This window comes from Dermacentor silvarum, chromosome 1, assembly GCF_013339745.2.
Source record: "Dermacentor silvarum isolate Dsil-2018 chromosome 1, BIME_Dsil_1.4, whole genome shotgun sequence".
NCBI lineage: Eukaryota > Metazoa > Arthropoda > Arachnida > Ixodida > Ixodidae > Dermacentor > Dermacentor silvarum.
The window spans coordinates 67454667-67481719 of NC_051154.1; the positions used below are offsets into that span (position 1 = coordinate 67454667).

The 27053-nt window shown below is 44.3% G+C and overlaps 1 protein-coding gene across 2 annotated transcripts in view; it reads left to right on the forward strand.

The window, feature by feature from the left end:
• The first annotated feature begins 828 nt into the window (after positions 1 to 828).
• Positions 829 to 27053, forward strand: part of LOC119464919 (uncharacterized) — a 44837-nt gene continuing 18612 nt past the window's right edge. Inside the window, exons 1-3 of one of the 2 annotated variants that reach the window (XM_049669080.1) lie at positions 829 to 1047; positions 7720 to 7828; positions 24234 to 24353. In XM_049669080.1, coding sequence (XP_049525037.1) covers positions 7775 to 7828; positions 24234 to 24353 — 174 coding nt within the window. In that variant the 5' untranslated portion in view covers positions 829 to 1047; positions 7720 to 7774. The remainder of the gene's footprint in view (positions 1048 to 7719; positions 7829 to 24233; positions 24354 to 27053) is intronic. The other variant, XM_037725791.2, reaches the window with a different exon arrangement.

Genomic DNA, 27053 nt, shown 5'->3' on the forward strand with positions numbered 1-27053 from the left:
AGGTGATGGAGTCCCAGCATGATATTCAGCATACTGAGGACAATCCCATTTTTATGCAACGTAAAAATTGTCGCAGCAAGAACGCTGATGAGCAGGCCGGAGGAATTTAAAAAAAAAATACAGCATTAGGGGATGCTTTGATTCGAGCAATAAGATAGGCGCCTTACCTCGCGAACAGCGCAGTTCTTTGTCGTAACAAAGTTATTTCGGCCGATGTTCTGCAGCCACTGCTTCCTGCGCAAGCCGCCACGCGCTTTCCTTGTGGTATCATAAAAACTGCATAACCATCTGGCTTCTTGCTGCAATTATATGCACGACAGCGCGACATAGCGCTAGCACAACAACGCCGGAAACACAGCGTGCCACGTTCGCTGGGCCGAGCGAGCCGAGCAAAGGAGAAAAATGGCGCGAACAAAAAAGAAAAACAAGCAAAACGCAAGATCCGCGCGTTGCGAGTGTTGCAAGGCAACCAGTCTGCGAGGTCAGGCATTCTAGAAGCCAATGCCCCCAGAATTTCTCTCTCGTGTAGGCCACCGAACATTAACTCGCCCCTGATACTGACCTCACTCAGGGAGCCTTGGGAGGCCGTCCTCGCTCGAGCTGACTTGGAGATCCAGAAGGGTTTCTTAGACCAGGCCACTGGAGTCCTAGACTAGGGACCCACCCTTCCCGCTCCCTTGCCTTTTCTTTTTATTCAATAAAGTTTTTCATTCATTCATTCTCTCGAAGCCGCTCGCACTCGCGCCTGCGCACAAACGGCTGGCGAGTCCTGAAATGAGACGATCGTGCCCACCGTGCTCGTGCCGCCTGACAGCTACTAAAAGCCGCATCGCCATAGCTATTTTCAGCTGTTACGATTCAGCTCGTACCTTCAACGGTGGATTGGCCCTAGTACACTGTAATTGGTCCCATACAGCTGGCATATTGACGCGCAGAGCAATGGCGGAGGAAAGAGAGGCATATTTTGATTGGATTGAGTACGTGCAGTCTGTAGCGGAGTGTGCAGCGATGGAGGAAAAGGTACAGAGTGCCATGGACAAAGCTAAGGTGAGCTTCGCTCTTTGGGTCGGCGAGCGTTCGTGTTCAGCGTTTGTTTCGAGTGCATACCATGCATACTGTGACTTGATTTGTCTGTCACGGTTGGGCCGCTATCTTTGACGCGTTCGAAAAGCTGACGTTCGGATTCGTCTCGCGCGATTGTCAAGGCCGCGCCGATATCGCGGCCTAGGCTAATCGCGTGAGGCGAAACCGAACGTCGGCTTTTCGAATGCGTACAAGATAGCTTCCAAACTTAAGCCTATTTGGTGCGTACTTAGCATAGTAAAGAATCGTAAAGACGTACCACAGCAGAAATTGACAGGTGTGTGTGTGTGTGTGTGTGTGTGTGTGTGTGTGTGTGTGTGTGTGTGTGTGTGTGTGTGTGTGTGTGTGTGTGTGTGTGTGTGTGTGTGTGTGTGTGTGTGTGTGTGTGTGTGTTGAGTGCTTTCCTACTATGTAAAGTACGCACCAACTAGGCTCCCAGCAAGTCCTTTTAAGTCATTCCGCATTTTGGAGAGTGGGAAGACGCCGTGGCACTTGAGAGTGCGAATTTGCTAGAAAGGGTGTTTTGGGGACAAATCTTCTGCCACAAGGTGTCTGCTAGCACTGTAATCTTCATACTCACTGTTGCGTCTCTACAGCCATATTTGGCTGCCGATGATTTATTAAACTCAAGGAACCAGGAACATGTTAGCAGACAGTAGTTCAGACGTAGGAGCAAGCATTGGCGAGGCGTTCGTTCCATGAGGTGCGCTTGTGCCAAAGTGCAGTGCCTTCGCTCGCTCACTTCATTGTTGTTGTCTTCTGGTGACATATCAATTCTTCCTCCCTTAGACTGTCTCCATAGTGGTCAGGAGGCTGCCTAACCTCTGGTGGCGCAGTTGCCGGTGGTTCCTGCTTATGATGTCGAGATCAATGGTTGAGAGGAAGTGTTGTCTGGCGTATCGAGTGAGTCCAGTGCCAGCGTAACAGTAGAACTTGTTTCTTGTAGCATGGTGTCTGAGAATTAATTTGCTGTGTTCCAGTCTGTCGGCGCTTAGGTTGCTTGCCTGGTCTGACTCGTTTTTTTTTTATGTGGTTGAGGTGGCACCGAACCTTTCGGAGGACGCTTTTTATAAGCCAGGATCGTGGACTGACGTGGCGCAGTATTTCCCCTCCAGTCCAGTCTGGATTTTTTTTAAACTGTCGGCTAAGCACTTCTTCCCCTACTGAGAACCGACATCATTGTTTCAGTGTCTCCTGGCGCTCGTGGATATGTGTTTCCATCTCTGGCTTGAGTAGGTCTAGAAGACACAAAAGTTCTCGTCCAAACATCGCTCTCGCAAGTGTCATTCCTGTAACTGTGAGAACCATGGTGTGTTGCCGATACAGGAATCTCGCAAGTCGACACTGTATGGACCACTGCATATCCATCAGGAGTGCTCTCTTCAGTTCTGCCACATAGCATTCGGCCTGGCCGGTCGTTGCAGGATGATGCACTGGTGATATGGTGGCCTATAAGCCATTTGACGCATAGAACTGCTATATCTCACTAGAAATAAAGGCTCTTCCGTTGTCGGAGACAACTTTTCGGGGTATGTCGGAAATAGCAGAGACTTTGAAGTACATGGATGACAACTGCGGATGTTGGTTATGTCATGTGACGGACTTCCACCCACTTTGTGTACGCATCCACAACAACTACGTAGGTGTGCCCATGTAGTGGCCCCGCGAAACCAACATGCACTGTGTTCCATGGTGTCTGGGGACGGTCCCAGGTGGGAATAGGAACTTTGAATAGACTCTTCTGTGTTGGCTGGCATTCACGGCACTGTCACACCATTTCTTCAATAACCTTGTCAATTCCGGGCCACCATACGTAGCTTCTTGTGCACTTCTTCATGGCTACCATGCCTCAGTGGCCAGCATGTAGAAGTTCCAGAGTGTGAGACCATGCTGAGCTTGGTATAATCACCTGTGATTCAATCGTGAGGCACTCGCGATGAGCTGCCAGTGCAGTTGCTCTTTGTTCGTAAGGAGTGAACTCATCTCCAGTGAGTTCCTCAACTGTGCCATTCTGCATTGACTTGTACAGCCTTTGCAGGATATTGTCTTGCTGTGTCAGACATGCTATCTCTATAGCTGTAAACGGAGGTCTCGACAACACTTCAAACAATAGTACGTTGCCTGGTGGCCATGGCTCAGTGGTGCGTTCTGGTTATGGCAATCAGCTCAACGCGTGTGCATTTTGATGGTTCTTGCCATGCCTGTAGACATTGTTGTAGTCATACGCAGATAACTTGATGTACCATCTGGTCATTCGTGGTGAGAGGACTTAAGCCGCTTGTTTCTCCGGGCCCAGTATGCCGAGCAGCGGTTAATGGTCAGTGACGAAAGTTACCTTTCTTCCCGCAATATATATGTGGAACTGATGAGCTGCAAATACTACAGCAAGGCCTTCTCTGTCGAACTGTGCATAGCTTCGTTCTGCCGGCCCTAGTGTCCTAGATGCAAAAGCGATCGGTGCCTCTCTATTCTGGTCATCACGTTGAGACAACAGCTCCTATGCTGTATGGTGAAGCGTCGCATGAGACATGAAGCTCCTTCAGTTCGTCGTTGTGTGCCAGTATTATCTAAGAAGAAATCTCTTACGTTCATTAAAAGCTTCTTGATGCTGGGTTTCCCATCTCCACGTGGCATCCTTTTGAAGGAGCTGGTAGAGACAGCTGGCAATTGTTGCCCTGTTCTTCAAGAATCTGTCGTAGAAAGCCAGCATTCCGAGAAATGACTGCTCCGCTTGCTTGCAGTTTGGTGCTGGAGCCTCAGTGATAGCTCAAACTTTCTCTTCGCTGGTGTGAACGCGTATTTCATTAATCCAGTGTCCCAGAAAAGAAACTTGTCCCAGTGCAAAACAGCACTTGTTTTTGCCGAGGCACAGATTGTACTTGCGCAGCCTCTGGAGGACTTCTTCCAATGTGACGGCATGTTCCACTGCATCCTCTCCACTGAGCATCACGTCGTCTAAGTACACACAAACGCCTGTGGTGCCAGACAACATAGTCACCATGAAGGGTTGAAAAATGGCTGGTGTGGCAGAGGCAACCGTTTGACCTTGTAGAGCCCTTTCAGTGTGTTCAGAGTGAATATCTATGGTGTCTCCTGTGTTACATGAAGTTGCTGGTAAGCCTGTGCTAAATCCAGTGTGCTGGAGGCCTTGCCGCCCCTCAAATGGCTGAGAACCTCATCTGTTGTGGGAAGTAGGTAATCTGCCTTCTTTAATACCTGATTCACTGTACAACGGTAGTTGCCACATATTCGCAATGACTTGTTGTTCTTTCGAACGAGTACGAGAGGCGTTGCCCAATCTGAATGCTGCACAGTCTCGATTATGCTTTGACCTTGCAGTTGATCCAGTTCATCCTCTATAGCAGAGCGCGAAAGGAACCTGCCATGTTTTTAGGAACTTTGGCTTTGCTCCTTCCATAAATTCGATTTGTACCGCAGGACCGACGTGTCCTGAGATGTCATCGTCGAACACAGACTCGTACTTGTCCAGATGCTTGGAAACGAGTTCGTCGTCTGATATGTCATTGATGCCTGTTATCTGTATACCCAGATGAGGAAACCAATTTCGTCCGAGGAGGTTACACCCTGCTCTTTTGATAACGATAAGCGGTAACGTAGACTTCTTGTCCCTGTACGTTACTTCCACCGTTGCACAACCTAGAACTCAAAGGCACTGACCTGACCATGTGCATAGGAAAAGGTTTTCGTCTGAATCTGTGGTGGATCATGCATCCTTGTGGCTTTTAACGTGGCCTCACTGATGAGAGTGCAGGCTGCACCTGAGCCGACCTCAAAATACAAGGGCTTGCCATGTATGTGTAGCTGAATCATGACCTGCTGTCTGCTGGACGCGTCCCCTAAGGAGTTGAGTTCGTAAAGCACCACGTCTAGTGCTGAGGCTGTTGTCGAAATTCCTTGTCGTGGAATTTCGATGTTGTTATTCCTCTTAGTTCTTGCTTCTTTCCACTTCTCTATGCATGCTTTGTCAATGTGTCCGCATTTCTTGCAGTAGTTGCAGGAAGCTGTCTGAAACTTGCAAGTGTCCAGACTACGTTGCACGTCACAATGCCAACAGCATTGATTCTTCTTTGGGCATAGGTACTGGAGCTACCTTGATTCTCTTGTCTTGCAGATGCTTGTACTGGCTTCGTCAATGTCTTTAAATTCCACCTTCACATTTTTCTGATCTTCGATGGTGTTTTTAGCTCGCAATGCAAAGTCAAACGCTTTCTTGAACGTCGAGTCCTTTTCTGGAAACCAGTTGTTCCTGGACCTGCTGGTTCTGGAGACCACAAACGAAATGATCATGCAACATTATGTCAATAGGCATCATTGTCAGATTCACAGCCGTGTCTGCGCTGGTTCCAAAATTACAATCAGCTGCTAGTTTCTTAAACGCTGTCGCGTAATTGCTGAACGTTTCGTCGTGCAGTTGGTCACGTCGTTAGAAGCGTGTCTTGTTGAAGACTTCAGAAGGTTCTGGATTAAAATGAGCCGTGAGCATGTCGACTATGTCCTTGTATCTCACTTGGCTGAACTGTTTGGGCTGAACGAGAGTGCACACAACGTCTTAAGTCTGTTCCCCACACAACGTTAGCAGATGAGCACGTTTCTTGTAAGCATCTGTAATGTTGTTAGCTTCGAAAAAGAATTGAAGCCTCCCATACCAGAATCTCCGAGAGCCGGAGCTGCCACTGAATTCGGGTATCCGACCAAAGTCGGATGTCGCCATGTAGTTCCTTCGGTGAAGTGGCGGTGAGTCCTGAGTCTTCCTCGCCACCAATTGTTGCATCTCTGCAGCCATGGTTGGCTGCCGACAATTAATAAAACTCAATGAACTAGGAACATATTAGCAGACAGTAGTTCAGGCATAGGAACAAGCACTGGCAAGGTGTTCGTTCCGTGAGGCTCGCTCATGCTAAAGCGCCAGTGCCAAAGTGCGCGCACTTCATCGCACTTCATGTCAGTACTTCATAAATGTGTGAAAGTTGTGTAATATTCTCTGGTGCTGTAGACTTTACTGAAGAAAGTCAAGGCACTAGGATAGTTATTAGTGCATTTTCCAGAGAGTCCCCATAAATTACTCCCTAATTACATTTCGATTTACTCCACAGCCAGTCATGTCATTTTATGCATAGAGAGAATTGAATCATTGACTTGAAGCACTGGCACTTATTTGCTGCAGGCATTATGGAGAAGGAGAAACGTGCTCTTTACCATTGCTGACGCAATGCGGCCTGTTGAAAAATCCTGTCGGATATGGCCGTACCTTCATTAAAGTTGTTGTGTTAGCAATACTCCATTTTGTATATAAAACAGTTCACATAAAAACTAGGACTCACATGAAGAAAGACCCATGCACCACTAGCACAGAACTCGCAACTGAAGGACTTATGGATACCATTCACATATATATAAGCCAGCACAAATACAAATGTGGCCCGAGTTGCTGAAGCCGTCTGATTCAGTGAATGTTGAGAAAATTTCTTCCACAGAAACAGCATTTCTTTGTCGTGCAAACCAACTGATGTCCAGCTAACAGTCATTCTTCTCTTTGCAAATGTGATGTGCTTCAACCACTTCTCGGGAAGTCTGATATATTTGTGTCTGAACAACCGCACGATCAGCTGTACAGGGCTAAAACTGCTGGAAGCGGCATTTTTGACAAACACACTGTGCTCCTAACTGTCCCTTAATGTCCTGCCTGTCCCACAGAAGCTTTACCACATGTAAGGACATTCTATAAACCATGCCACTATAACAGGGTGCAAACTTTAACGTGTGTTTGATACGAAACTTGTCTTGAGCTGCCTCACGGTGTTCAGTAGTCAACAAGAGCGCAATTCAGTCCCAGCCTATTTCTGGCAGAAAAGACAATGTTAACGCCATACCGCTTTCCGGCGTTCTTGAACCCATGCACTAACTTATGTTTTACAGAATAACACATACCTTGACATCTGTCATTCCATCGCTGTTTGTGTGGTCTTTAACTTGTTCTCAAGCTTCTTTGTTAACTTCTTTGAAACTTGGAGGTTAACAAAGAAGCTCGAGAACAAGTTAAGGACCGTACAAAGAGCGATGGAACGAAAAATCTTAGGACTAACGTTAAGAGACAGGAAGAGAGCGGTGTGGATCAGAGAACAAACGGGGATAGCCGATATTCTAGTTGACATTAAGCGCAAGAAATGGAGCTGTGCAGGCCATGTAATGCGTAGGATGGATAACCGGTGGACCATTAGGGTTAGAGAAGGGATACCAAGAGAAGGGAAGCGCAGTCGAGGACGGCAGAAAACCAGGTGGGATGATGAAGTTAGGAAATTTGCAGGCACAAGTTGGAATACGCTAGCGCAAGAGAGGGGTAATTGGAGATCGCAGGGAGAGGCCTTCGTCCTGCAGTGGACATAAAATATAGGCTGATGATGATGATGATGACATCTGTAAGCGCTGCTGGTCAGCTGTTTGGTTTCTACGTGTGCTGTTTTATATCCAAAATGAAGCATTACTGACTTGCCACAGTCTCAGTTTTATTGTATCTATACTCTGCGTATTCAAGTGAAATGGAACCTTGTTGGGCAAACAGAGGGTTCAATTTACCCACAGCTCAGTGTCCATGCCCTTTTTTCACACCACTCCCAGGTGAAAATTTCCTGTTGATTTCCTGCTGGGAGCTGCTGGTTTGTACTGGTTTCTTATGGAACCAGCAAGTAACCTGCTGGTTTCCTGCTGGTTGTGCTGTTCCGGCAGGGTGCTTACTGGTTTTCTATTGGTCCCAGCGGGCTGCCTGATGGCTTGCTGTAGGTTCCAGCAGGGTGCTTACTGGTTTTCTGCTGGTACCAGCAGGCAACCTGCTGGCTGTGCTGGTTCCAGCAGGGTGCTTACTGGTTTTCTGTTGGTCTTGGCAGGCTGCCTGCGGGCTTGCTGCTGGAACCAGCAAGTAACCTGCTGGTTTTCAGTTGGCTTGCACTGGTTCCAACAATGCACTCAGTGGTTTTGTTTGGACTCGAACTAACTAGTCCAAGCATTCACTCTTGGAGTTAGGATCTGCTGTTTCTAGCTAAGACCTTACTGCTTTTCAACTCTGTGCACTGATCCATTCATTGAAGAACGTGGCATAGTGAAATACAACCCAAGAATGATGTTCAAAGGTACATATTAGACCTTATGCTTTACACCAGTGCACTCTTTTTCCTTCATTATACAAAAATTTTACCTCCAGAGGCCAAGCTGAAGCTGGGCTTACATAATGAGAAATATGAAGCTCTGCACACAATTCACATTCGTGGAATTTATTGTTAATTGAAGAGGTACTGAAAAGTTGACAGCAGATTTTTCCACAAATTGACAATAGCTATATTTCATGCACACTGCAAATGTCATTGCTCATTTTCTCTAAAAAAGTATCATACACTATACAATCTATATATATATATGAGGTGTGTTCAGAAAGAAACCGAACTTTTGAAATAGCGTGCCAACCGGCAGAGGGAGCGCGCTGCGGCTACTGAGCGCATGTAGCGGTAGGTTTAGGCAACAAACTGCTATTTGCCACGTTTTGCTCTGACCGTTAGTTGGCGAGCTACAGCCGCTGAAGTGAGTGCATGAACAAGCTGTTCTTCGGATTGGTGGCAAAGTGACAATTAAGGAATTGGAAAAACAGTGTGTGTGTGTGTGTGTGTGTGTGTGTGTGTGTGTGTGTGTGCGTGCGTGTGTGTGTGTGTGTGTGTGTGTGTGTGTGTGTGTGTGTGTGTGTGTGTGTGTGTGTGTGTGTGTGTGTGTGTGTGTGTGTGTGTGTGTGAGAGAGAGAGAGAGAGAAGTTGTGCTACAAACTTGGGAAAACTTTCACAGAGACATTTCAGTTGCTTAGCCAAGCATACGTGGAGGACTGTATGAGTCGCACGCAGTGCTATGATTGGTTCAAGCGTTCAAGTCGGTCAAAAATAAAGGAAATGTTGGTGGTGTTTTTTCACTGCAAAGGCATTGTCCATCAGGAATTTGTGCCACATGGTCAGACGGTAAACAAAGAAGTTTACCAGGTTATCCTAGCCCGTTTGAGAGATTCTGTGCGCAGTAAGAGGCCTGAATTGTGAGAAAATCAGGCTTGGATGTTGCACCATGACAATGCCCTGGCTCACACGTCACTCCTTGTCCGCAGCTACTTAGCGAAACACCACACTCCTGTTGTGCCCCACTCACCATATTCTCCGGACCTAGCCCCAGCAGACTTTTTTCTGTTCCCCAAGCTGAAAACCACCTTAAAAGGACGTCAGTTTCCAAACCGTAGAGGAGATCCAGGACAATGCGAGAAGAGACCTGCGTGCCATTCCAGAAAGTGCGTTCAAGGAGGCTTTCCAAAAATGGAAGAAAAGATGGAAAGAGTGCATTTCCAGTAGAGGGGACTACTTTGAAGGCGACAGCACTTAAAATATTGTACCATAAGCAGTAAACGTGTTATAGCAAAAGTTCGGTTTCTTTTTGAACACACCTCGTATCTATACAATGACAAACACAAAAAGCAGTGATGCATACTAGCTATCATAACAAGAACTTAGCAAATACAAGACACAAATTAGCAAACACATCGTCCTAAAGTAGCAGCTCTGCAGAGTGGCAACAGTGGCTTGCTAGTGACCCTCAGAACATCCGCTGTCAGCTGTATAGAGTAGAGATCTGTGAGCAGCTGGAGGATTAAAAAATAGTTATTTTTTAGCCACTTGGAGCTAAGTAAATTATATTGCACCGGAGTGTGAAAAAAGCACACAGCTATTCCATGACAAGAACATACCCGACATCATAAAAGAGGAATTTATGGTCATGCTACCTACACACAACTGATGATGTATGAATTGCTGTGCTCAGCTGAAATCATTACTCGCAAATAAAATTGAATTTTCACAAGACTGTTGGTATACAATGATATATGGCCACACCGAAACAAGAAATGAGCAGAAAAAAGCACAAAAAACAAGAAACATTTGGTAGAATAGGTTTCCAGATCAATTTAGACCGCCTGGTGTTCTTCCACATGCACCAATAAAAATGCGAAAATGCATACATTTTTTTCCTCCACTGAAATATGGCTGTTGTGGCCATATTAGTTGTGGACAGGTCCATGTGGACGCTGTGAGCAGGCGCAGATCCAGGGGGATGTCCGGATGTCCTGACCCCCCCCCCTCAGATTTCTGCATCGCCCCCTCGCTGACAGGGGGATGGCCCTCTCGCAAAAAAAAAAAAAATATGGCCACCAGCATTCTTCAAAAGTATTTTTCACGAGTACCAGTGGTATCAGCCATGTAGAAGTAAAGCTAGCTCGCTCACAAGCTTAGTTGTATTCCGTAGGAGTGTGGTGTCGCGAAGTTGCCGTACTTAATTTTTCTCATGAACACCTTGGACCTCCTGGCGCCTGCCGTGCCTTACTCTTCCCGTCGGTGGCGTCTAATGAACGAGGGGATGTCCCTTTTGCCAAACACGCCGAGGTCCGCTCAAGCGCCTTCGCGCCTGATTAACTTAGTTTCCCCTTGGGGTGTCAACGGCTGCCTCATTGGCTGTCATCGGTTCCGCGACCAATCTGCTTAATGAAAGAGATCTCTTGCTGAAGTGTTCATATATAAATAATAACAACAGCTAAACTAAGAACTACGCATAGGCAACTTTTTTTAACTGTAGCACTCATTGTGATCACAGTTACACGTTGACAATATCCAGTATGAGCACAGTGCCGTTCGTACGCTACAAGTTTTTCATTGTAACTTCGCAGTTTTATTGTCGTACATTAAGCATAGGAGGCTCAAACCCACCGGATCCGTTTATCTGAGTGGGCGTTCTCGCGGAGCGGAGCGAAGCCTCGAGCAGCGTCTGCGAATGGAGGGAGCGTGACGTCAGCGGACACCGAAGCAGCCAACGCCAGCGCGCGGGCCTAGGATGGCGTTGCGTGGTTAGAGAAACGGGAGCAGATGCGCGCCTTGTGTAAAAGGATGACGTCGCGTGGGAAACAAAACATGAAGACGCCGGCTCGCGCTCTCGCCTACTACGCCACATCGTTATTCTTGTAGGTGGCATCGTGAGTCTTCATACGCGGTGATTCGCATATCGTAAACAACCAGCGTAGTAGTTGCTGCGTTGGAGCGGAGCGTTACGCCCATATTCAAGAACGTTCCTCTAGTCAACACACCACCATGACTCAAGAGAGAAGATGGCACCGCCATCCCTCCACAGAAGTGGTCACTGAGCTTCATGATCATTCACGGGAATTCATGAGAATTGTCGCGTCTTTATTCTCGATTATTCTGCGTAGTACGACAATTGAAATTTGGAGTCTGAAATCTCGGAGCACGGACACACTAGAATACTTCTTCCGAATGATACTGTGTAGAAACTCGACTGTCTCTAAGTTTTCAATACAAACATACCCACTTACTGCAGTCAACAAAAGGTAATTGTTCAATTTTTGTTAATTGGGCTGCTCACAGCGATAATTATCATCTCACTTTGTGCCCCCCTAGCCACATAACTTATTTGCACAGGTGGTCTTCGCGTGCCTCCCAGTGCCTAACTTTAAGAAAACCATAAAGCTTAGTTTTGAACACCCTGTATTATCAGGCGCAGCCGCCAAGCACATGGCTGTATTGGGTAACGTCCTTTTCCTATAAGCTCGGAGAAACCGATACCTGGCTTCGCTACAGGTCTTCTTCCTCTTTCTGGGGTTTTACATGCCAAAACCAGTTCTGATTATGAGGCATGCCGTAGTGGAAGGCTCCGGATTAATTTTGACCACCTGGGGTTCTTTAACCTGCACCAGAACGCAAGAACACGGGCGTTTTTGCATTTCGCCTCCATCGAAATGCGGCCGCCGCGACCAGGATTTTGATCCCGCGATCTCGTGCTCAACGCCTGAGCTGACTGAGCCACCACGGAGGGCTACAGGTGTTGCTTTAGCCGTATAAAACGCGGGTTTATCGTGCGGAAAAACGGTAAATTTCGGTAAATAAGAAAGGCTACTATCACTATCATCATCATCATTGACAGAAGCTGACCCCCCCCTCAGAAAAAAACCTGGATCCGCCCCTGGCTGTGAGCATAGCACGAAGGTGCCGAGCATGCGAGCTGGTAGTACACGTTAAGTAGGCCTACTGTGCGAATAGAGCAACCAGGATAACAATCAAGATTTCATATTTCTCAACCCTAAATTTGTTCAAAAGTGTACGAAACATGCATTTAAGTTCATGCGGGCATCAGCTTGTTGCTTGGAAATGTTCTCCATATCGGTGAGTAACAAGTCTGCCGACTGCCTGCAACCCTGCTGGAACCAGCAGCTACCGGTTTCAGCCACTGGTTCCATCACCTGCTGGTTCCATCACCTGTTAGTTCCATCACCTACTGGTCTAAGTAGCTGCTGGTTCCAGTAGCTGCTGGGAATGTGCTAATAAACCAGCACTACTGGAATCAGTAAAAAGCTAGCAGGAAACCAGCAGGAAATTTTCACTTGGGCTATTATACAAAAGTGGCAGAGACATGTCATGTGCACAGATGTCTACACCGTGGCTGAAATAGATAGGCTGTCGCAGTGTGGTCATTAAAGATTGGATTAAGAAACTTCAGTGTCCCACAGGAGCACACAGGTTACTATAGATGCCGCAGTCTGTTGCCCTGCATTTATTTTGAACACCTGGGGTTCTTTGACATGCACCCAAAATGCAGTACACCTGAACAGTGAGAGCTTTAGATTATCTCTGTCTATCTCTCTTTTTTCTGAGACTCACTGTGGTATCGTAGTGGCCTTGGCTGCTAAGCTCGACATAGTGGTTTCAATCCCGGCAGCAACAGCCAAATTTCGATGCGGCCGTCTCATGTACTTGAATTTAGGTGCACGTTGAAAAACCCCAGGTGGTCAAAACTAATTTGGAGTCCCTCACTATGGCGTGCCCGATAAGGAGATTATACGTGGTTTTCATAAGTAAAATCCCAGAATTTAATAATTAAAATTGTTTGTGCATTTTATTGTCAATTCATCAAAAGCAAAAAAATGGGGTTTCTACCACACGCTTGGCTGCATGAGATTTTTGCTAGCTGTGTGGTTTATTTCCAAAAAGTGCTTGTGAAAATTAAAGTGCTGATACTATCCAAGCAGCAAGTACACTGTTATTCTACAGTGTGTGTAGAAGGAAGATTCTACACAAATGATAGAACCGAAAAATTGTGAAAGTGATGGAATTGCCTCTTGCAGAGGCTCAAAAAGAAAAAAAGTTCACCAACAATTCCGACATTTCCCAATGCGAAATTTGAGGACAGCTCTATACGTGTTTTCATTTTGCAATTTGTTAGCTGGCGCAGACAACCTGCTTCATGTGGCACGTTGCAAATGGAGCGAAGTGTGACACGACTGCCTCGCTAATCGGGAGATCGTGAGAGGCAGCGCGTAGGTGACGCGTGGGCATGATTAACAGCAGTCGCCGCAGACAGACCTCCGCTCATGCAGCGTTTTGTTTCCATATATGGTATCGGTGGACGTGCTCGCCGTATGTCTTATCGATGGCATCATCAGTGAACAGACGACGCGCGCTACTCTGACGCCATCTTGTAGCGATTGTCGCTACAGAACACATCTTGCACGACACCCGCTTTCCTCCTCATGCTTCCGCTGCACCCTCCTCCTCTGCTTTCCTGCTTGCACTCTCTTTGCTCTCGCTGTCTTTCATCCCCCGCTGCACTCCACGTTTGCTCTTTCATCCTTTGCTATGCTTGTTCGCTCAGTTATGAGGGACATCGACGCTCATCGCAGGAACCGTTGCCCAAGAGCTGCGCTCTAAAAAGGAAGTATTGTGGTATGACTGTGAAATGCTACTTTTATTGAAGCATGTTGGCTCTTGTCGACAGTTATAGTGCTGAAACAAGAACCAAAGTAGATGAAATAAGAAATAGTCCCCAAGGCAGTACCTTCTTGAAGCAGGAGTGCATGAAGTATGATATACACTGCTCTGTGCTGCCTTTCCTCACAAACACTTCTTGTCACGTGTGTGCGGGGGACATTGATACTGTATTACAGCGATGGAAGTGCTCCTCCAATCGCTCCAAACTGCTTCAAAAGAGAAATGCTGCTACATGCTGCTTCAAAGTAATTTTTGTTAGTAACTGCTCCAACATGGCGTGATGCTCAGCTTTGCCGGCTTTGATCTCATTTCTGCCACAAGAACTGTCCTTTTAAATATATAGCTCATTTACTGTAGGGTATTTTTGAACTTGACATGCAGACTATTTTGGTGAAATGTGAAAGTGACTGAGATTACTTTGATCTCATACCGATTATCAACTGCTGCTTTGGCAAGTTATATGTGATTGTGGTTACTTTTTTAATGTGGTGCTCAGCTTTACCAGTTTGATCTCATTTCTGCCACAAGTACTGGTATCTTAAGTATATAGCTCATTTTACTGCCCATTCGATAACCCTTCACCTTCTTAATTGTATGTTTCTTGCAATTTGCATTGATTATTGTATGTGCAATGTTTGTAATATTTATGAGACACTTCGGTGATGCTTTTAACTTCAGGAGCCGTATGGCATATTTTGCCATCTGCTCCGAAAACTCCAATACCTTCTCCAAACTAGCATTTTTTTCTGCTCCGAAAACACTTATGGCTGCTCCAAAGTGGTATTCTTTCTACTCCGAAAACATTTATGGCTGCTCCAAAGTGGCATTTTTGCTGCTGCGAAATCTGCTCCAAAAAGTAAAATGTTGCTTCCATCACTGTTATTACTATGTGGTGCCTTCATGGAATGTGTTCCTTCCCTCTCATTGTTTGAACCCCTTTCTCAATACAGGGTAGCCGACCAGAGATATCCTGGTTTTAAAGGCCAACTGCAGTGAAATTTTGGACCCCCTATAAAGCTTGATTTCACATGGCGTAGATAAAGAGGATCCTCCGTGCAAAATTTTGTGTTTGAGATAAGAGCAGATGCCTCATGAAAAGCTTTGAAAAATAGTTGTTATTGATATCTAAACTGAAAAAAAAACAAAAAAAAACGCCATTACCGCTCGCCAGTAGTGGCGCATGACTTGGAACGTGCAGCTCTTTGGCATGAGCTCCGAGATTATGCAGCACCTGCAGCTGCCCGCGGCATGCTGAAAAATCTCGGAGGCGACATGCTGGGACTTACGCTACATGCGCTTACCACCAACTGCACCTGTCATCCATTTCGGTGCTATTTAAACACTTCTAATAACTTGTACGAAAGTATTTTATTTATTTATTTATTTATTTATTTATTTATTTATTTATTTATTTATTTATTTATTTATTTAAGTACCCTAAAGGCCCGTTAGGGCATTACATAGGGGGGCATGGAAAAGGTCAAATGGACGTGCACTGTGTAGAATATAAATAATATGGCAAGCTATTAGGTACAGTAAAATTATCAAAACGTGGCACAGATACAAAGAAACGAAAACAACAACAAAAACGATGTTTATACAATATCTGGTAGCGTAAAAAAAAAACGCAAGAGAACTGAAAACGCGAAGAGGACTACAGATACAGATAGATGTTTCGCAAGTACATATCAGATGAAACGGAAAAAATTATACAATACTAAGCACATAAAAACATGTTCAAGTAAATATTCAAGCGTAATACGTGGGTTATGACAGGTTGACACACTCTAAGAAGGTTAGTAGTGCTGCGTGAAATGATGATGATTCCTTAAGCGAGACAATGTTTGAAGGGAGTGAGTTCCATTTGGCAATAGATAAAACTAGAGGCAAATTTTGATAATGATTAGTCCTGGCAAATATAGGTTTTATTTATGAACATGGCCTGAGCGCGTCGATATGTGAGCAGCGGGAAGAATATGGGCTCGGGCAAATGGGATGTTGCTGTGGAAAAGGCTATGGAAGAACGACAACCGTGTTAATTTCCTGCACATGTCAAGAGAAGAGAGATTTAGTGATTTCTTTAAGACTGAGACACTTTGATAGCGAGAGTATGAAGACGAGATGAACCGGGCAGCTTTATTTTCAACTGATTCAAGTAGGTTCGTGAGATTTGAATGATGGGGGTGCCAAATTATGGACGCATATTCTAAAGAGGGCCTGATAAGAGAACTGTATGCGCGAAGCCTGGTATCTGTGTTTGGCAAGGTGTAAGTGCCGTTTTAGGTAACCAAGTTTTTTACATGCTTTTGTGGTAATGTGTTCAATGTGGGTATTCCAGCTTAGATTGGAAGTAAGCAAGACACCCAAGTATTTGATTGAAGATGCTGTGTCAATAGTAATACCACGTATTTTATACTGGACAGAGGTAACTCGAGTAAAAGGAGCAAATTTTACGTGTTTAGTTTTGGCTATGTTGATTTCCATATGCCATATGTCACACCATTCGGTAAGTTTTGTTAAATCAGACTGCAGCACAGTGATGTCGGCCGGGCAGTTTATTTCATATACAAGACGCAGTCATCTGCAAAGAGACGTATTTGTGAAGTAACATTAGTTGCGATGTCATTTATGTAAATTAAAAATAGTAGCGGACCAAGAACAGATCCTTGAGGAACTCCCGAAGTCACGTGAGTGCGGTTAGAAAAACAGTTGTTCAAAGAGATTACTTGAAATCGATTGGTTAGGAATTCCTCAATCCATCGCGTCGTGTTAGAGTCAAGCTGTAGGTTCCTAACTTTCAGTTTTAGACGATTATGAGGCACCCGGTCAAAAGCTTTAAAAAAGTCAATGAAAATGGCGTCTGTGCAAACCAATTTGTGTAAAGAAATGTGAATATCGGTTATAAGTTCGTATAGCTGCGTCTGACAGGAGCGATTTTGACGACAGCCATGCTGGTTATTGAGCAGCAGACTATTTTCGTTAAGATAGGCTATAATGTGTGTACAGGATGTGTTCCAGTAATTTGCAACAAATTGATGTTGCAACAAATTGAGTAGACAATTATTAGCCATGCAACTTTGACAAGATTGTTTCAACAGCATATACTACTCATTTATTACCAATTTAGCCAAAGGGAAATTTTGTTGCAGTTGGCCTTTAGCCTCCTTGTCTTTTCTTTGGTTTTATCTCTCTCTCTTTGCAACACCTTCAGTTAATTGCATGCATTTTCAACTGCCATGCTTGGCTGGCAGTAAGCGCTGAAAGAACACAAAGATCATAATGAGATTTGAGATCTTTCGATAATACTAAAGGAAAAATTATCAATTGCAAAAGAACATTACTATTCCCACACTCTATCACGGTTTATGAAAGATTCACCACAGCATTTTTGGCGTCTCCTTGCTCCTTCACCTGAGGATGTGAGGTATGTTACCAGCAATGAATTTATAATTACAGACTCTGCGCAAATTGCTGATAGGTACAACGAATTTTTCCTTTTTTTTCCACTCCGTGTTTGACCCTCCCCTACCATTGTCTGCAGAAATAAGAGAGAAAATGACTAATGCCCATTCAGACATGCCAGACAATATCTTAACTGTAGAAGGTACACTTTCACTTCTGTTAGGCCTAGCCATGAAAAAGTCTCCTGGCCCGGATGGCATCCCTAACGAATTCTTGAGACGATATGCTGAATGGATCGCGAAGTATTTGCCGATAATTTTCCGTGCGTCTCTTGAACAGCACAATTTACCACGTGATTGGTTAATGGCGCGAGTAGTGCCAGTTCATAAAACTGGGGACAAACATCGAATTCAAAATTATAGGCCCATTTCAATTACATGTACTTGCTGCAAAATGTTTGAGCATATCCTATCAAAAAGTTTAACTATATCGAAAGCCCGAACATATTTATTTCTAACCAGCATGGATTTAGGAGCCGATTGTCCACTATCACCCAGCTTGCAGAAACGGTACACAATTTTGCTCAGGTAATTAATGAAACAGTTCAGGTGGACGGAATTTGCCTTGATTTATCAAAAGCTTTTGACCACGTTTCCCACTCGGACTTGACTGGTAAGCTACTTGATCTCGGAGTTAATTTAAATATAGTTAAGTAGATTCATTCATACCTTACTAACAGGTCACAATATGTGGAAGTGAAAGGAAACAAATCAAAAATTCTAAACGTAACATCAGGTGTCCCTCAAGGGTCTGTGTTAGGACCTATATTGTGATGTGTTATATTACTGACATGACAAATGGGCTTAATGATAAGATAATGGTTCGTTTATTTGCAGATGATTGCTTAATATATTCTAAAATATCATGTCATGAGGACCAATTGGAAATAGCTTCAGCACTAGAAGAAATCACCAATTGGTGCACGCAATGGAAAATGAAAATAAATTACGAAAAAACAGTTTATGCGTGAATAACTAGAAAAACAAGAAATGTGTTACTTTTCAATTACAAGTTAGACGGTAATCCAATAAAACAAGTGAGCCACTTCAAGTATTTAGGCGTTACGATATCAGATGACTTATCTTAATTGGAAAAAACACATCACTAATTTATGTAATGCCGCAGAGGTTAAACTTTGGTCACTAAGATGTAGACTTAAACTTGCTCCCCGAGATGTTAAACTAACTGCATATCTAGCATAATATGCTAGCATAATATGGGATCCGTATAAAAAGAATGAAGTAAATCAAATTGAAAAAATACAGAGGCTTGCAGCAAGGTTTATTATGTCAAAATATAGGTACATGGATTCAGTGACTGAGATGCTCACTCAACTAAACTTGCCTGAGCTTTCCTTGCGGCGAAAAGTAGCTAGACTAAAATTTATTTATTTAATGAAACATAGCCGCTTAAATTTCGACACACAAAGGTATTTACAAAACAGAATGTCACGGATATCATGGTTCGTTAGGTCTAGCCATGAGGACCAATTTGTGACCATAACTGCAAAGGTTGACTCATTGAAGTACTCCCTCTTTCCTAAAACGATTGAAGATTGAATGCGCTACCGCATTGCATAACGAAAATTGATTCTCTAGAACACTTTGAAAAATCGGTACTGGCCTATTATTCTGCTATGTAGCCATCCTCACACATTATTAGCTTCTTTGTGCAATGATAGGCAGCATGTGTAATATTACATGATGGAAATGACTCTGCAGGATATTGGCGAAGTTCCTGTGTGTGATGTTAAAAATTTGATTTTGTATGGTACAGTTGTTGTTGCTTGTAGTGTTCGGTGCCTGTTCATTGCTCAATGCTCATTTATATTACATATCTGCGGATATTCTTGTGTAAAATTGGCATGATTAAGCAGTTGTATTTTCTGGTTTGATTTGTGTAGCGCTCGTGTTTGTAGCGATCTTTGAAGCTTATTTTATGAGTTCTCCACCCTGTATCGGCCTTTGGGCTAACAGTATCAATAAATAAATATATAAATAAATAAATAAACACGGGACCAGTGAAAAAGACATGGACATAGCGTGCTCTCCATATATTCATAGGATGCTGAAATAATAAAACCAACAAGAACCAAACAAAACAATGCATGCGCCAGCACATGTACAAAAAGTATGACACGTAATGTCGCCTAACGTCCTCTTGTGATCGTGGGGAAATTGCCAGCTCTTTGTAAGGGTGCAGTGATGCCATGTGTGTACGTGCAAGTCACCCAGTTGCACTATCTCCACTGTCTCACTAGTTTCTCAAAAAGACATTACATGATATCGCATTTTATTTCTTGTACTTGTCATGGTGCATACTCCTTGTGTATCTAAATTTATTTTGCTTGGTTCTCACTTGGTCTCACGTTTTTGCTGTGACATCCCATGAAATATATAGGTTGTCCCTACTAGCATCGAGTTAATAAAAAATTAAAGAAAAAGGAGCCTCTTGGCCGGTTTAAACCAACTGAATGTTATTAGCAAGCTCTTAACAACCCACTGCGGTGGCTTAGCGGCTATGGTGTTGCTCTGCTAAGCACTAGGTCGCAGGATCAAACCTGGCCGCAGTGGCCACATTTCGATCGGGGTGAAATGCAAAAACACCCATGTCCCATGCATTGGGGGTACATTAAAGATTCCCTGGTGGTCAAAATTAATCCTGAGGCACTAGGATGTGCCTCGTAATCAGATCGTGGCTCTGGCATTGCAGCACAATGATATATGTACAGCACTTGTGATATAGACATCACTCTCCAGCTGGGAGCTCGGCGCCCACAAGGAGAAGGGCAAACGGCGTTTGGTTTGAACTTTCAGCTCTTTCCGTGGTGCGTAGCAATGTAATACTCAGCAGACATGATTGTTAGCACGCATTGTATGCACTGCACTTGTCAGCTCAAAATGGCCAGACCTGGTGAGGAGCCCTGTAACACAGCTGATGTCCAAAATTATCATTAGGCTGTAGCAGAAAATCGTGGTTATTAGGGAGTTTTAGTATAGCGGAAAACAGCAAACGCAAGGATTTAGCATTAGCGGTGCGTGCTGCAAACTGCGCATGTGCAGAATGTAAACGTAGCCAGAACTTTTACGTACTTACGCTATTTCTGGAATATAGCGTTCAACGCTAACGCATGCAAGGGATTCCGTACGTAGGGCAAGATGGCGGCGCCTGTTGAAGCGAGAGCCGTCCACTTTAGATCTATCTAGTCGTCGGCCTGCACTGTTCAGCTCATTCGTTCGCCACTAATGCTCGTGTTTGCTTTAGATTTGTGTGATGATGCTTCGACAGCGACGTACAGGTGACAAATGGGCGTTGTTTTCTATATACGTTCTCGATTAGTGGCGGAGTAGGCTTAACGAGAGGGTTTGCTCATGTTTGCTGTATCCGCCTCAAGATGGCGCCCAAGTGTATTTTCGTTAGCGTTTTGCTCCGTTCCGCTATTCTAAAACACTACCTTGTACCGCGCAGTGCAGCCTTTCTTTGCGTTAGCGTTGCGTCGCACGCTAATGCTAACATAAGCGTTTTCCCGCGCTATACTAAAGCCCCCTATTGGCAGGGAGAAATGGAGGGTAGCATGCAACGTTGAGGCACCAGAAGGTTGGACGGAACACATTCACTTCAAATTTCCTGTATCTTATCATTCGCAGAGCACTGTACTACACGCAGACACTACTCACCGTGAGGGCAATTTTATTCAACCTTGTTCTTCATTGCAGGTCATTGAAACAAGTGTTAAGTTCGGACTTTGCAGATACATAGATATTTTTACTGGTGATGCACACTATGCAAATCCACACTAAGGCATAGACATGCATGGTAACCGAATATTAACCAAGCGACGCAAGTGATGGCTATAATCCTGCGGTAACAGTCTAGCAAAGGAAATTCAATGCGATTCACATCAAGCATGTGGTACTCTAATCAGAAAATGCAAGACATAAATAAAAACAGACATCACAGTGTCTATATCCAAAGATTAAATAGTATGCACCATCATGAACACACTCAATTCTTGGACACTGGTGCACTATCAAAATGGTGCATGTTTTCTCCATTACAAACAACAAACCCGAATGCAGACAGACTTCGGCAGAACATTCTGATATACAGCCAGCAAAGAACACTTGTTACCACTAGCCGCAGACTTGTTACTGTCTTTACAACAATGGCTTGTTCTTGGATAACAATGGCTCATTCTTCACAATTCAACCGAAGTTCGATGGAATCTTGGGTCAGCACGTCTTCATTGGTAGGCAGAAATGGAACACAAACAAAAGCTGCTCACAAGTAGTAGCTCTTGGCCTTGCTTGTGCCCTTCTTGGTGCTGCAGTTTTGTCTTGTTCGTGCGATTAGACCATTTGCATTCCCAGTCAAAAAAAATTGACAACAATTAGCTTTTCCAATAGGAATCAACTGGGACCAATAGGAACCAATAGGAAAATCCTTACTTCCAACTGGTTACGATTGGGTCAGAGGAGAAACCAATTGGAGTTTCCAATTGAAATGAACTGGACCCAGTTGGAACCGATTGGAAAATCGCTAGTTCCAACTGGTTACGATTGAGTCAAAGTGAAATTGGCAAGTCCGATTGGACTTGCCAATTGGAATCAACTGGGCCCATTGGGAAATCCTTACCTCCAATTGGTTACGATTGAGTCAGGGATGGAACCAATCGAGTCCAATTGGACTTGCCAGTTTGAACCAGCTAGGCCCACCTTACATTCCCAACCGAGTCTAATTGGACTACCAATAGGGATAAACTAGCTAGACAGTTTATGAACCCATTCAAGGAAACTGGAATGAGTTTGGAATGAGAAAACCTGTTTCTGACAGCTGGAGGTTTTCCTATTTAGGTTTGCTTTGTGGGGTATATATGTGTATTGGTATTGCCCAATGGTGCAATTGGCCATTCCAATCAATTGGTTTCAAACCAATTGGCACCCATTGGATACACTTGGTCACTCCAACAAAAACCAGTTGGTCACATTCCAGTTGGTTCAATTGGTCCAGTTATGTACTAATTTATGATTGGAAATTTTCCGATTGGTACCAATTGGAAAATTTCCAATCATAAATTAGTACATAACTGGACCAATTGAACCAACTGGAACGTGACCAATTGGTATAAAACCAATTAGTTGGAATGACCAGTTGCACCAATGGGCAATACCAATAGGCATATATTCCCCACAAAGCAAACCTAAATAGGATTCCAGCTGTCAGAAACAGGTTTGCTATAGCCGTAGTACAGCATGCATATATAGCTATACCTCATTCCAGTTTCCTTAATTGGGTTCATAAACTGAAAGTATGATTTCCCAGTTGGTTATGTTCTAGCTAGTTTATTCCTATTGGTAGACAAATTAAACTCAGTTGGGAATGTAAGGTGGGCCTAGCTGGTTCAAAGTGGCAAGTCCAATTCAATTGGTTGCATCCCTGACTCAATCGTAACCAATTGGAGGTAAGGATTTCCCAATGGGCCCAGTTGATTCCAATTGGCAAGTCCAATCCGACTCAATTGGTTTCACTCTGACTCAATCGTAACCAGTTGGAACTAGGGATTTTCCAGTCGGTTCCAATTGGGTCCAGTTCATTTCAATTGGCAACTCCAATTGGTTTCTCCTCTGACCCAATCGTAACCGGGTGGAAGTAAGGATTTTCCAATTGGTTCCTATTGGTCCCAGTTGATTCCTATTGGAAAAGCTCATTAGAGGCGATTGCTTTTTTTGACTGGGATGCCACTGTATTAAAGCTCGTTAATGCTCGACACGTCCAGCCAAGCTCTGTCCGTGGGCACGCGCTTTCCGAGGAGCACGTGTGCTCCTACGTTGTAGCACTCCAGTGAGTCAGGTCAGACGTCAGACCTCAAGATGCCTTAAGGTACTATCGACCAAAAAAAGATTACGGACCAAGGGATCTGACAAAAAGCTCAATATCTCTGCAGCCTCTAAATGCAGCCTGGTATTCCCATTTTCAGCCTCTACTGGTATATACGAAAAACATTGTGATCTACGGTTTTACTGGCTACTTTTAAAGTCTGCTCGGATATTTAGCGTTTTCCGACATCCCGTGGTCCGTAAACTTTTTGGGTCGATAGTACATGTACCTCAAGAGCAAGTGGTGAATTTGTTAACACAAAATTGCAGCACGTCCTACTAAAAAGCTGTTTCGTTCGCCTTCTAGACTATGCGTTATGCCTCTGCTTTCTGCAGGCTAATTTTCAGCGCTGGTTCCCCATAGCCACTTACACCTTCATATAAAAGTACTATACCTTTGTTGCACTAAGCGCAAACAAATAAACTATGAATACAAAGTTGTGCTGCTTTGCTGTGATACACCATAGACCTGTGGCACCTCTGTTGTCATAATTTGTGCAGCTGCTGTTGCAATGGCCCGGTGGCCAGTGGCTATGGCATTCTGGTGCTCAGCACAAGGTCATGGATTTGATTCCCTAGCATTTGCAGATGAAAGCCAAATGCGAAAACGATGATGTATTTAGGTTTGGGTGCCAATTAAAGAACACCAGGTAGTCGAAATTCATGCAGAGTCCCCTACTACAGCATCTCTTATAGCCCCACTGCTTCTTTGGCACGTTAAACCCCATGACTCATTCGATCAATCAATCATAATGTGTACAGCGCTTTCCCTTCCCTTGCAGTACACTATTGTTGTTTCTCCACGTTTGTGTTGTCACTTGTGAGAATGGCTGTTCCATTCAATCCTACAATTGTATTTACGGCAAAACGTTTTGAATTTTTAAAAAATTTTCAACTGCAGTGTTTGATGTCAATGCCTTTAGCAGTGATTGTATTCTCTGAATTACAGGCTCGCAAACTTGAATACATGCATGAAATAGGTGAGGCTTTGAAAGAGACAAAGAAGATAAATGCTCAGATTGCCTTCTCCAAACAGCTTTTGGAAAACGCCAACAAGCTTGAGGAAATGGTAAGTAACCTCTCTACCTGAATGGCATAACTCTGGTCGCCTTGACCCGTAGGTTACCTATGCCTAATGTAACATTAGGGTTCGTGCTATTTGGCTTTTACCATTTTTTTATTACTTTGCACCGCAACGTTGACAACTGTGAACAGAAGCACAAGCACTGCTTTCAACAGTTCTATGATTGAGAACTATATAATAGTGAACCATTCCTCATACAAACAAGACTTTCACTGCCCGGTGTGTCATGGTAGTTAATCCCCTTGTCCAGCCATGCATGTCTTTCCTGCAATGCGCTAGCGATGTCTTTGCTCGGCATCAACGGATAGGAAAGATACTTGTTGCTTGTGATTTGACGCATCGTGGAGCCACCTCTCTGCACTTTCAGGAAGCTCCAATAGAGTGCAACTCCCCGTTGACTGACCGGTATGTTGCTATGCACCAGAGGGACATGACGAGTGGCCCGCTGATGAGTCATCACGCACAGAAATCGGGACTTCAAAATGTGCTGCCGCAGTGATCCTGTAAAATGTGATGCCACAACAGAATATTAAACAAGCAAAGACATGCAAGAGTCATAAAAGGTCGTCATCTTTGAAACAAGATAGAACAGTTAAATAACGAGCATAACAACTAAGTTATTGCGCATGAGGCGAGATTTATCGCATCGCTAGGATCGAGAAATCGATCGCTATCAAAGAAGCTAGTGCTTCTCCATGTGGTCTATTTCTGCAGCTTCCATAATTTTTGTGTTATGTTTAATTTTTAAACTAGGTATAAAGAGTCTGCTGAAAAACATAAGCTGCCTACTACTGGTGCATCAAATTAACTGTATAATACAGTCGAACCCAGATATATCGAACCCACATAAACGAATTATTGTGTGTACTGAACAGCAGTAAAATCCCCTTGAAAATTTTAATTTTCTATATCGAATTACCCATATATCGAACTTTATGATCCCCTTCAGATCCAATGTATCCGGGTTCGACTGTACCCGGCCCCCTTACACTGCAGGAATTAAACAGCCCTTTCTGCAGGCAAAAAGGCAGTGCCATGGTATGCCACTACCGTATTCACTACTCCATGCTGGCACACCTATCCCAAACATCTTTAGAGGCTCTCCTTGAATTTTTCAACATAATCTGGGATAATGCCGGAAGAGTGGAAAAAAGCAATAGTACATAGTTCCATTTCTAAAAGCTGGTAAATCCCCAACATTCACAAGCAGCTACAGACTCATTGCCTTGGCAAGCTATCTGGCAAAATCATATGAAAGCATTATTAACATAAGGCTCTCATTTATTTTAAAATTAAGAAACCTAATAGACCCTCGCCAGTGCGGATATAAAAAGGTTTGTTCAACCACTGACCATCTTGTCCGACAAGAACATGAAATTCGATGTGTATTTTTACACAAGCAACACTGTCTTTCAGTTTTCTTTGATTTAGAAAAAGCCTAATGATACCACGTTGGGATATAGAATGTTAAGAGACCTGGCAGACCTCCAGATCCATGGTGAAATGGTGCACTGCCTAGTTGATTTCATGTCTAATAGAACATTTCAAGTATGTCTCGGCATAGTACTGTCATATAAAGTTAAACCTCGATATAATGAACTTCAATATAACGAAGTGCTCAATATAACGAAGTATTTACCTTTTTATAACTTCTTGTTCATAGTGCACCATGTATTTATTAGCTCGATATAATAAAGTGTGTGTATACACGATTTCAATATAACAAAATTTCACTGTCGCCGCGAAGGAATACCGAGACAAAAATTCACCGACTTTTACGATACTCCCTGATGCAAAATTTGAGCGCAACTCTATACGTGTTTTCATTTCGTGATATAGTATTGGCTGGCGCGGACAATTGTCTCGTGCGGCACACTGCAAATGGAGCGAAGTGTGGCTCGACTGCCTCGCTAATCCGGAAATCGCGAAAGGCAGCGCATGGGTGACGCATGGCCGTGATTCACAGCAGCCACCACAGACTATCCTCTGCTCATACAGCACTTTTCAATACAGACGACGCGTGCTACTCTGTTGCCATCTCATAGCCATCGTCGCCTCACAGCCCGTCTTGCGTGGCACTACGTTTTTCTTCTACCCTCCTCCGCCGCTTACCGCCTCATGGTTCCACTGCACCCTCCTCCTCCGCTTTCTCCTAGCGCTCTTCGCTATCACCGTCTTTCATCTCCTGGTGCACTCCACATTAGCTTTCATCCTTCGCTGTGCTCGTTCGCTCGGTTATGAGGGACAACGCCAACGCTCACCTGAGGAACGGGCACCTAAGAGCTGTGCTTTAATAAATGTAAACGTCTGCAGGTGCTGGTGGTCAAATGCTTAAATTACAAGCAGCTGCTTGCGAATGCAGATCTCAAATTGCGCGCCATGCGACCAAGAGCAACCTTCGAAGCGGAGAGAGCGCGAAGACCTTCGAAGTGCGAGAAGACCCTATCGTGCCCCGCACGCTGTATACTTTGGGTGCAAATGAAAGAATGCAAGGATCAGCCGAGACGGATGGTTGCTTGATGAATGTTGTCGACCCGCGCAAACAAGGGGAAAAGGGAGAGGGGAGCGAGCTCGCAGTAACGTGATCAAGCACGCGTGAGAGAGAGAGAGAGAGGGGGGGGGAGCAGCTTGCTGCACGTCTCCTTTTCTAACACAGCCATAGCTTTGCATGGCTGTCAAAGCGGC